Here is a 12,754-nt window from a genome sequence, read left to right as displayed (position 1 = left end):
CCTGTATATTTGTTGTTTGATTACCAGTATATATGTTGTTTGATTACCTGTATATGTTGTTTGATTACCTGTATATATGAGTATGCTAGAGAACATACCAGGGTACAGTGATATTTTTACCAATTAAACTCACATAACATTTTCTTTTGTCTCAAGATTTTTCTTCCTACAGGTAATAGCCAGCATTCTGACGTACTGACCTACTAGTATTGATTCGTGTTGTGACCTATTTTTTCTGGATACAAAGGCTATATCTTGATCACTACGGTTAATTGATTGAGAATTCTTGAATACAATGAGCTTGTTTGATGTCATGGCCAAAAATACTTCCAAAGCAGATGTACACTGTGTTATGGTCTGTCATTTCTAAAGATATCTGTAATACCCCTGATGGCTAGCTATTCCACAACAAGTTGATCATGTTAAAAAACAAAGCCTAACCTATAGTACATACATAAAAATCCAGAATATGCTAAATAGGGTTAATTTTCTTTCAATACAAATCTAGATATCTTGCCAACACATTTATGTCACCAGCATACGTTTAGTATTTCGCACAATTCATTTCTGTGTACATCATGGAGATATGTGTACCCTGTATCTAGAATCTTTCTTTTAATTGTAACAGGAGAGGAAAATACACAGCCAGACCAGGGTTCAAACCTCAGACCCTCCAAACTCTAAACAGATGCTCTAACCAAATGAGGTACCTGGTTGCCGGCAACCACCAAGTCCAGATCCACAACACAATAATACACTAAAACCTTGTAATATGGGGAATTGATTAAAAAAATATGGAAATGATAAAATGTGTTGTCAAAAGCAACAACAGTTGTAATGAAGTTCTGAGCCATGAACAGAAGTTTAACATTTTTCATGTCAATGCTGTGATTAAATATATCCAGAAACACAGTTTGATATATCCCGGCTTTATTTTCTTCAGTTTATTGGAAATGTAATTAAAAATGTCCTCAACGATGCCATGAGCTAACATGCAATGTGTTCCCAGGAACAAAGCTATTGGGTACCAGGGATAACTCCCAAGGTTTCCCCATGATTACAATAACCTAGAGCAGGTAAAAGTTTAATGAGCAGCATACCTAAGACTTGGTTTGTATATATATTTTATTGATTTTATGTTGCTATTTACCTTACTCTGGTAAGTGCACTGTTACACCAGGTACAGTCAAAGGCCTCAGTGCACGGCATCAGGTGTGTGCCAGTGGCCAGGTTTTTATTGAAATTGACAGACAAACAAAATGATAAAAGATTGTAGGAATGATATTGTACTGTTCATTACGATAAGAGAACACAGAGGAAATATGGTTATCTGGATACCAGATTTCTGCAAAACATTACAGCTGTAGGGATTATTTTGGCCTCGTATGACAAGCAATTATGCCAGACAAACTGACAACAAGTGGAACACTGGTAGTGAGTTTCAACAGCATAAACCTGTCCTATAGAACAAGAGACCCTTAGATGGTGAATATGCTCTGCAGAGAGATAAATAGGGGAACCCTTGGTAGTGAACGTCCACAGCACAGAGACATAGAACAATGGGCACAACACTTGTTTGTTTTTTGTGTTTTACATCCTGTTAACAGATGTAGTCATTTAAGGACGTGCCAGGTTGTGGTGGCGAGGAAAACTGGAGTACCTAGACCTCTGACCTAGTGGTGAAGGGCTAGTGATCGTAGACGGTCAGACACATTGACCACTTTGCCACCATAGCCCCCCAGTAGACGCATCCATGCTGGGCCAATGTTAACTCAATACATACCTGTTGGCCCCGATTTCAGTACAACACCCTCCACCTTCCCAAAACACATTAGTATATTTATAACAAGTTTGGTGAACGTAGGTAAGATCATAAAGGGAGTTTTGCTGTGCAATTTTTTTTAATTATTTTTCAAAAAAGTGTCAAGCAGGACATGAGATATGATTCCAGCATATTTATTACCACAGGAGATCAAAGTTCTATCAACTATGATGAAAATAGCATGTAGATAAGGACACGAATGTCCACAGTCAGCGAAGTTACGGCGGATGTGCGTAGGCTAAAGGCTGGCTGTTAGTGCTATAGTCAGACCATAAAAACAGAACATCCTTTAAGCACGTACATTTCATATAAGCACAGCAAGTTTGGTGAATGTGGCTGGAATAGCATGGAAATCAAGCATCACGCTAATTTTTGTCTAGAAAACAAAGGGCCTTAACTCTGGATATAATGAGGCATAAGACCAATTTTAGAATGTGACACTCCCCGATCTCCCAAAATACATAAATATAGCAAGTGCTGTGATCAAACTTAGCTGAAATATGGTTGTCGCAAGAATTGTGATTCATCCAAAAAACAACACTCCTTCTTGAATTTATATTTCATTCAGATGAAATATAAATTCAAGAAGGAGTGTTATTTTTTAAGGTTGGAGAGTGAAAACTGGACAGGCGAAATATAACTGTTTATCTCTGTGCCACTTGAGTTCACTAAAAAGGCTTCCCGTTTTCATACACCTGTGAATGACGGAACACATTATGGTATTTAACATTGTGATAAGCATGCAATGACAAAGTCAGAACTCCTGCCCTATATAAGCAACGTAAAAATACTTTCAAAAATAAAGAAAAATTGCCTACCAACCTACCCTTTCTTTTCTGAGGATGACAGCAGAAACACAAATAATATTTGTTTGGCCATATGAAATATACTGTGTTGAGCTATGACATTGATTCAGCAACAAAAAGCTAATCATGGTTTGAAACAGTTGTAAGGGTTTCTGAAGTACATTTCTGTCGGAGGTTTTATCTTTTATCCCCACTTGAGATGTCACGACTTATTGGACTTGTGTTTTATATTGTCCAGGTTGTTCCTAACTACTGCGTCACAACAGTGTAACGTTGCAGGATATCTTCAGACTGGGTCTATACACATGTGTTCCAGGAATCACCTTACCACAGATCTGTGGAACCCACTAGTACATGTACTGTTATGTACTTATATTTTTGCTTCCTGATCTAGATATAACCTGTGTAGCAACAGGCTTCAATTCAATCTAGAGCCAATACACCGATGACATATTTCAGCTGGAAAGTTCCAGAAACACTTTATTTTTAAAACATATCGCTGATGTAACTATATATCTACTTGTGTTAAAAGACACTCGTGTTTGGAACACAGTTATTTAGAGGACAAATTACCTGTATTATTATAAGACTAGTATATAACTACAGAAATAGTAATTGGATTCTTAAATGAACACCTGTCTATCATGAGCTAGCACGGATCATGTAGCGTCAGTAACATGAATCGATTGGATAATTGAGGTTAATTTCAAGTAAATTCAACATTGTATGCAATTTTCAATACTAAATAAATAGAAAAATGGCCAATCATTGAATGTTTGAAAAGTCATTTGGAACTTTGATGAATCAATCATGGCCCTATGGGCCACTCCAAAACCATCGCTGATGAATCCATGTACAGTCCAGCTCTCAAACTTTATCATGTACAGTCCAACTCTCACACTTTATCATGTACAATCCAGCTCTCACACTTTATCATGTACATTCCAGCTCTCACACTTTATCATGTACAGTCCAACTCTCACACTTCATCATGTACAGTCCAGCTCTCACACTTTATCATGTACATTCCAACTGTCACACTTTATCATATACAGTCCTACTCTCACACTTCATCATGTACAGTCCTACTCTCACACTTTATCATGTACAGTCCTACTCTCACACTTTATCATGTACAGTCCTACTCTCACACTTTATCATGTACAGTCCGACTCTCACACTTTATCATGTACAGTCCAACTCTCACACTTTATCATGTACAGTCCAGCTCTCACACTTTATCATGTACAGTCCAGCTCTCGAACTTTATCATGTACATTCCAACTCTCACACTTTATCCTGCTAAGGTGAGTTCACCTGTCTATCATGGACACTTATTATTGTATATTCACAAGTTTTTTTGTAATACTGTACAGTCTACTGATACAATTTGTTGCTATAACAATGAAGACACACAAATTGTATGTAACAGGAGATGGACCAATGCACAGCCAGGCCCGGGGTTGGAACCCGGACCCTCCAAACTCTAGACAACGATATAAGGCATCCAAGATGTGTATTGTTTCATTGAGGAAAACACTGACATGTATCACCAAAGTGTTTCACTGAGGAAAACACTGACATGTATCACCAAAGTGTTTCACTGAGGAAAACACTGACATGTATCACCAAAGTGTTTCATTGAGGAAAACATTGACATGTATCACCAAATTGTTTCAATCTAACATTATATGGTAACCGTATTTGTCAAAGTACAAGATCATGAGTCTCCGTCTCATTATAAAAGGGTTTGGTTATAGGACTTGTTGTGGGACACATATATAAAGGCATCATTCGCAAAAAGGAAAACTGAAGGGTACCTTGAAAGATATGTTCGCCATAAGCAATTTGACAATTAAATGTCAAGGTTTTAGTGTACATATAATTGTTTGCAGTAAACCATAATCAATGTCAAAGTTATTTTAATATCCTTATTAATGTTCTAAATTAACCAAGACACAGTAAGATATTCAGAAAGTTTTTGCACGAATTAAACGTGACTGCTGTGTTGTGTTATATAGCTTTACTGTTTACTTGGTCAACATGGAATTGTACATGGTATCAATATATTGACTGATTGGTTGGTCAGATAAGCTTATTATCCACAAATCAATACTCTGTAACTCCCAGAAAAAGCTCAAATGCTCCATGTGATTGTACTGCGATATTGGCTATTTAAATCGAGATTAAAAGACAGGGCCATTGTTTTTCTAACTTACACGGACAAGGTATGAGTCTTTCTTTGCTATGGTGCCCACTGATGTGTTACATTCACATCTGTTTTTAAACCATACCAATTTGAGTATGAAACATGAATTTTGAGAAGTTCAAATATCTAATTACTCATTTCTGATAAAAGAAAGATAAATATTTATACAAAAAATAACGGTAATGTAATGATCAGAAATAGAGGTTCTAACAAAATATAAGTAATAAAGTAAGTTGACATTAAAAATGGTATTGTAACCATGCAAGAAAGTTAATACCTCGTAGACAATGACAGTTACGTGTATATATAGGTAACTCACACTTGAACAACAGCAAAATTATCAATAACATAGTTTCTACATAGTTACTTGAATTTTAATTTCTAATCCTATACACTACATGTACTTCGATCCAGAGATGTTTAAGCAAAATTTAAGTCGACACAATTTGAAAATGAAAATACAGCTATTCATATATAGATGGCGTTATGCTAGGGTTCTATCAATCTGATTACCTGGAAATATCAATATGAGACTCGTTAAAGGTATTGCCCGAGGGACATTTACAAAGTTTACTGTCAACAAGCTGTTAATATTTCATAAATGACCTGATCCTGGTGATTTCCTACAGACCACAATCTACCTAGTGGTATTGATTGTAAACAGTGTATCTAAGACTTTATACCTCTGATGATGTTATATAAATGAGCATGTGTATTTACATAGATCTGCTATAATGTATACATGTATCACATAATAATCAATGTTGCATGTGCTTCAAATCCAAACTTGTGTCACAGGATGAAAAGTTATCAATTTTACATCACTTTGTACACAAGGTTTTAAAAAATGTCCATTTTGCATTAATGTATGGTGCTCAATGTTAAAGGGATATGCTACTTGTAACATACAAAGAATGTGTGCCTGCTGTTTCCCACTGCATGATGTAAGAAACAACTAATGTGGGAACATCCTGCAGCATAGGGATTTGCTTTTGTGCCTTAATTTACCCAGGGACAAGAGCAACCAAAATGAATCTGCACACCCATGGCAACATTGGGATATTTGTCTTTTCCCTCTTTTCCTAACAACCTCTTTGCTTCACTCTTAACCTGAGTGTTGAACATTTGCCCAGGTGAAGAAGGCAATAGGTGGGACATACCTCATGTTCAGCATTTAGGGTAATGGCATTGGCAACTGGTTAACCTGTTGTCAGTATAATGTGACCAGGTTGAACACTCTACTGGGTGCCTTCACCATGGTATATATATCAGTTAGATAGCACTCTAAAGTTGGCATCAGATCTGCACTATCACAACGAGGCAAATACACCAACATTAACGGCCTCCACCCCAGCACACACACATGCATTAATACATATCGAGGCACGTCCTTAAATGCCTTAGCATTGAATAGGATGCTGAACCCAATAAAGCAAACGTCTTTGAATACTGCAGATGATTTATATTTCATGTGATTCTTATTTTCAACATGAACATCAGGTATCACATGAATAGAGAGTATACTTAACATACTCACTATTCGTATATCATAAGTGATATATACAGTGATCTACACTATTTGTCTATCATAGGTAATATATACAGTGATTTACACTATTCGTATATCATAGGGAATATATACAGTGATCTACACCATTTGTCTATCATAGGTGATATATCCAGTGATCTACACTATTCGTATATCATAGGGAATATATACAGTGATCCACACTATTCGTATATATCATAGGTAATATATACAGTGATCTACACTATTTGTCTATCATAGGTGATATATACAGTGATCTACACTATTTGTCTATCATAAGTGATATATACAGTGATCTACACTATTCATATATCATAAGTAATATATGAATAGTGTAGATCACTGTATATATCACCCATGATATATGAATAGTGTAGATCACTGTATATATCATAGGTGATATATACAGTGATCTACACTATTCATATATCATAAGTAATATATACAGTGATCTACACTATTCGTACATCATAAGTGATATATACAGTGATCTACACTATTCGTATATCATAGGTAATATATACAGTGATCTACACTATTCGTATATCATAAGTGGTATATACAGTGATCTACACTATTCATATATCATAAGTAATATACACAGTGATCTACACTATTCGTACATCATAAGTGATATATACAGTGATCTACACTATTCATATAGCATAAGTAATATATACAGTGATCTACACTATTCGTACATATCATAGGTAATATATACAGTGATCTACACTATTCCTATATCATAGGTGATATATACAGTGATCTACACTATTTGTCTATCATAGGTGATATATACAGTGATCTACACTATTTGTCTATCATAGGTGATATATACAGTGATCTACACTATTTGTCTATCATAGGTGATATATACAGTGATCTACACTATTTGTCTATCATAGGTGATATATACAGTGATCTACACTATTCGGATATCATAAGTGATATATACAGTGATCTACACTATTCGTATATTATAGGTAATATATACAGTGATCTACACTATTCGTATATCATAAGTGATATATACAGTGATCTACACTATTCATATATCATAGGTGATATATACAGTGATCTACACTATTCGTATATATCATAGGTAATATATAATAGGTAATACAGTGATCTACACTATTCGTATATCATGTGTAATATATACAGTGATCTACACTATTCGTATATCATGTGTAATATATACAGTGATCAACACTATTCTTGAAAGTAAAGTAATATTTGGATCAGCTATTTCTACAAAGATAATGAAATAAAGATGTTTTTACAAAATACATGTAGCTGCTCCAACTTCTGACGGAAATAGAACTAAGCGCATATCTAACGAAATGGAGCTAAAATGCAAAGTATAACCGAAGTTGGTGAGGTCACTGAGTGACCTACATTTGATATATTGGTCTAGTGTCCCAGCTATGTATCCATTGTGGGATTTCTAGTATAAGGGAATGGAGCTATAGCAATGTCTGACAAAGAAGGGGTACATACTGTACAAACATAAAGATTGATGCCCAACAGAAAAGCTAAACACTCCATGCTCCCTATACACTAGTACAATAATGCAGGATCATACTATAAATGACTGCAGCAAAATACATATATACATATAATTATAGCCATTACAATATAACAATTGTGCAGTAGATGATCTTGTTTGACCTAAGGAAACTCCACCTACATTTTTCAGCACCAGTCTGCCCCCTACCTCCAGGCGCATGATTAAATATAAGTGCCTTAGTCTGATCTCTGTTGAGTGAAAACAAAATAACAAAATTGTGCCTGCAGTGTTCATGAAACTGTTCTCAAGTACAGATTCTGTGCTGAAGTCAAACGTCCAAATCATGTTACACCGCCAAAACGTCAAGTACAAACAAAACAGTATTCAGCTTTTTAGTCTCTCCCAAAATTCGTCTCAGTCATTGACCAAATGTTTTGTTTTTAATTAATGTATGAAATCAGACTTGAGCACAAAATCTGAGTTTGAGCATGAGAAGATTTTCATGAAAACAGGACCAAATAAATCACCATCTCAATATACAAATGAAGTATGAGGTTTACCATTAAAATGTAAGAAATAAAATTAATACCTCTCTTTGGGCGGACTTTTGGTGGCGTTGGAGCCCGCTTTTTCAGGCCTGATGATCTAAATTCAAGTAAAGCTGTCTTTTTCTTTTTTGTTTTTTTGATCTCCTGTGCGTGGTGTCTGAAGCCTGGTGGTCGCACATAAACAGGTCCACTAGCGGTGCTGCTCCCACTCGGTGAAGCCACATTTTCGTAATCATGATCATGTTCATATGCCTCGTACGCCCGCTGTTGTGATTGTGATTGCGGAGGTTGTGGTTGGTGATGCTGATTTTGCGAGGATGACTGATGTTTAGGTTGATATGATAAGTTGTGCGAAATGTTTGACCGAGGACTACTACACCCATCACTTTCTTCATCACTTGTCGTTACAATGGGGCCAGAAGCACCCCTCTTTGCTGCCCCGTTAAGCTGAGGGGCTCGCGGTGTGAGCGGGATGTTCGCCACTGGGATCACCTGATTCTCGGACAGTGTGATCAATCCTGGGGCTCCCTTCTTACCTCCATGTTGTTTTGGGGTTGTAGGAGGCAGTTCTATCAATGTGGTACTCATCTTGTCAAGAAGCCTAAATTTGTTTATGTGCAAACGAAATTCTTTTCCATCTACCTAAACGCAATAAGTTATATGTTTCAAACATAAATTAGGACACCGGAAATAATAAGCTAATGATAAACGTAGACATATGTAGCCATTGCATTGGTACCCTTTGTTAGCTATCACTACATATGTGCTAATCCGTGAACGAACAACACTACAAAATTTAACGGTAAAATCCAACGCAATACACATAAAAGCTTCGGCTTAGATGGATCTGTCGAAATTGAGTGCTACAAATTTACCATTTTCTCAACATTGATGTATTAAAATCCACTTCCTAATGATGTCATCATGGTTGTTTGTCAATATCCTATCGTTGTACATGAAAGTACCGAAGCCAACAAGCTCCTGACAAGCAACATGACCGAACGAGTTCAGAACAGCGGAACTGTCAAATGCACGACTTACGGTGACCACTTTGTAAGCATGTGCTGACTTGCATTAGCGCACCTTGCAGAAGTCCTATAGATATTTCCACTCAAACATTGACATGCGATCACATTGATCTATTACGTATATGGTATGTAAATCGCATTCTTTTTGCTCACAATCCACCTAGCCAGTTAACAATAGACAGTGCGCCATATTGATTGTTTTGATGCTCCGTTGGTAATACACACTTTCGTATCCATGTGCCCTTATGCCCGAATAGACTTATAACAAGCATTTTGATTGGATCAATTTGTGCTCTGACGTTAACGGTGTATTCCAACATATTTGTCTATTTATAGACATTACAACACGAGCTGAATACGCCATATTTATATTATTTTCTTATATTATATCTTTGTTTTCATTGATTGCTATAAACACTAAATCATATCTAGAGCGCTCTACATGTAGAAAAACATTTAAGCGTAAAAAGTAAGGGCTCTATTATTTTCAATAAGAGTTACTTCCCTTTAAGCACCTGTCTATTTTTGCGTTTCGCCCAGATTTAAAAAATAAATAAAAAAATAACGTCGCATACCATAAACAAACATTAGCTCGGTAGAGCTATTTCTGCGACAAACATAGATATAATTTGAAAGAAACAAAATCAACATGCGAATAAACATAGGCCTACATGGATGACTTAAATATAGGTGAGCTAAATAAAATACACTAAAGTTATATAAGAAAATAACAATATATATGATATATGTGTGGGGTGTCACAGGACAGGTGGTTGGGCCAATCCCTACCTACCTAGCCCTATAACACCAAATTATAAAATAATAATGCAGTCATTTTTAAATGCACTTTAAAGAGAACACAAAATAAGAACAATTACAAAACCAGCGGTTTAAAAGGTGTATTGCATAAACACTGATATAAAACCCGTGACAATTAACTAAAAAAAATAGTCATGGCGGATATCACAGAGTACAAACAAAAATGAAAAAGCCTATTCCAGTTGATAGAGAGCATTTGCAGAGTTCACTACCCCAGGTGCGCAACAGTCGACACAACACTCTGAAGTTTTTAGCTTGACGCATCTCATTAGGTAGACTCTTCTACATCTGGGCGGCTTCAAAGCAAAGAGACCTCTTACCAAAAGTAGTGGTATTTACCCTTGGAATCTTGACCGTATCTTTCTTCCTGAAATTATATAAAACTTGGTTTCTATCAATAAGAGCTCTTAAAAAATCAGGTGCAATATCATTACACATTTTGTAGACCTCCCTAGCCATTGTCTTGAGACGGCAAACATGTAAAAAATAAAAGTTGTTTCTAATAAAAATGTCTTTAACTGGGGTAGTAAAATCATTTCTATTAAACGCATGGTTCTCTCTTGAACTTTTCCCATCTTCCTAGTATCGCTTTTATTGAATGCCAAGCTAGAGGACAAGAGTTAAAATTTGATACACAGATACACAGATACACAGATACACTCCTTCTATGTTTGCTCTCCAGTGCTGTAACATTTCATAATTACAAAGATTTATTACCAGTACTGTCATACTTTAGCTTCATTTTTTCCCCTAACATGTATACATTTTTTTTTATTTTTTATTTTTTATTTACGTTGCTTGACCTTTATTAGCAGCTTTTAAATGCAGCAGAAATATGTTTGTTTGGAAGCTCCAAAGCCAACAATTATATCAAATATATTGCATTTTTAATGAGGAATTTCATTGAGCTGTGAAGCTGATTTTCATTGAATTGTGGTACATCATTATTGACCCAAAACAATTACCGGTATAGATATTGTAAGGTTTTCCTATGATCTGAAACTCAACAACAATAGTACCAAGAGGTTGACTATAGATAACAATAATAATTGATATCGTTGTGCATTTTATCAATGACTTTATTGTAGTCTTCAAATGATCTTGTTTTTTTTGTGTGCCACAGCGTCTCATTTTCGGCCATAAATTTTTATTCTGACTCCAGTGTCAAAGTAGTCAGCTAAGAGTGTCATTTATAAACAATACTTTGTAATATTGTACATAGTTGATTAGAAGGTATCAACCATTGTACTGCAATAGACTTTTTCTCAAATATAGCTTGCCTATAAACTTTGAAATATTTTCTCTTTTTCCCCCCTCCAATATTCACGTTAAGTTAATTTCCTACTTAAAATATTCCTAATCAACATCAACTGCAGAATAGTCAAGGATGAACCCTTTGCTTTGTCGTTTCCATATTGTAACAGAGATGATTCAGAGCTGCCTCCCTGTTACCTGTACATGATATGTATCGAAATAATAAATCATATTATAATTGGTGCACTGTAACAGAGGATGGAAAATGCACAGCCAGACATGGGTTCGAACCCGGGACCCTCCGAACTCTAGACGGACGCTCTACCAATTGAGCTTCCTGGTCGCCGACAATCAACCAAGTCCAGTTCCGCTACAATATTACACGCGGATAAGTGTTTTCATATCTTTTCTTAATATAGCGGGACACATCAAATATTCATTTACTGACGATGATAATTCACGAATATCAGCGGCTTACAAGCTGAATTTAAGTATAGGTTACAGTGGGCATTTCTATGCATTCTGTATCGGTCAATCAATATATGTATGAAAAAAATCAACAGAATAAAATTAATTTTCATTTAGCCAATCAGTTACATGAGATGACATGCATAGGAAATTATGATTTCCGGACAAAGGCAAATTCAATATAGGGTGCTGGCTATTTGGGGAATCTGGTTAAAATTCTCTTGTTTATCCCATTACATTTAGTACAAATAATGTTTTTTTTTGTCGTATATGCTTGTTCAATTAAAAGAACAGCCATCTGTCCGGTGAGGGTCAATGCATCCTTGATACTACAGCAGGGATTACGCTCAGTTACGCCCATGGAGTATCGAGGATGGCAGTGCGTAATAGTCTGTAATTATAATACATACATCCTCATCATTATTAATGTATGACAGATGGTATCTGCCTCCAAAGCAACAGATATTAAAAAAAAGCATATCGGACCATGTGGTTGTTTTTTCTCCATGCAAACAGACAAGTGTTACTCAATTCGCTGATCACAACTTTCTGCATGTTCAACACATTCCTATAAAACCTTCCTCCTGGTCGTTCCGTGCTTTCTGGTATTTCCGGAGAGAGAGGACAGGGGTGGGGGTGGGGGGTGGGGTACTAGAATCTGTTAGAGTCACGAATGTATTGCTGAGTATGCATGAATATCGTTATGTTTCCCTGTTCCGAAAGAGATGTATCTCCAAATAA

At 36.0% G+C, this 12,754-nt stretch overlaps 1 protein-coding gene across 1 annotated transcript in view; it reads right to left on the bottom strand.

The window, feature by feature from the left end:
• The window catches only part of LOC110460234, a 30,881-nt gene extending 21,173 nt beyond the window's left edge, over positions 1 to 9,708 (bottom strand). The window contains exon 1 of the mRNA XM_021513037.1: positions 8,486 to 9,708. Coding sequence (XP_021368712.1) covers positions 8,486 to 9,032 — 547 coding nt within the window. The 5' untranslated portion in view covers positions 9,033 to 9,708. The remainder of the gene's footprint in view (positions 1 to 8,485) is intronic.
• Between the last annotated feature and the right edge of the window lie 3,046 nt (positions 9,709 to 12,754).

This window comes from Mizuhopecten yessoensis, unplaced genomic scaffold, assembly GCF_002113885.1.
Source record: "Mizuhopecten yessoensis strain PY_sf001 unplaced genomic scaffold, ASM211388v2 scaffold10333, whole genome shotgun sequence".
NCBI classification, from domain to species: domain Eukaryota; kingdom Metazoa; phylum Mollusca; class Bivalvia; order Pectinida; family Pectinidae; genus Mizuhopecten; species Mizuhopecten yessoensis.
The sequence above is the reverse complement of the archived record's forward strand: the minus strand, read 5'-3'. Positions and strand labels throughout refer to the sequence as shown.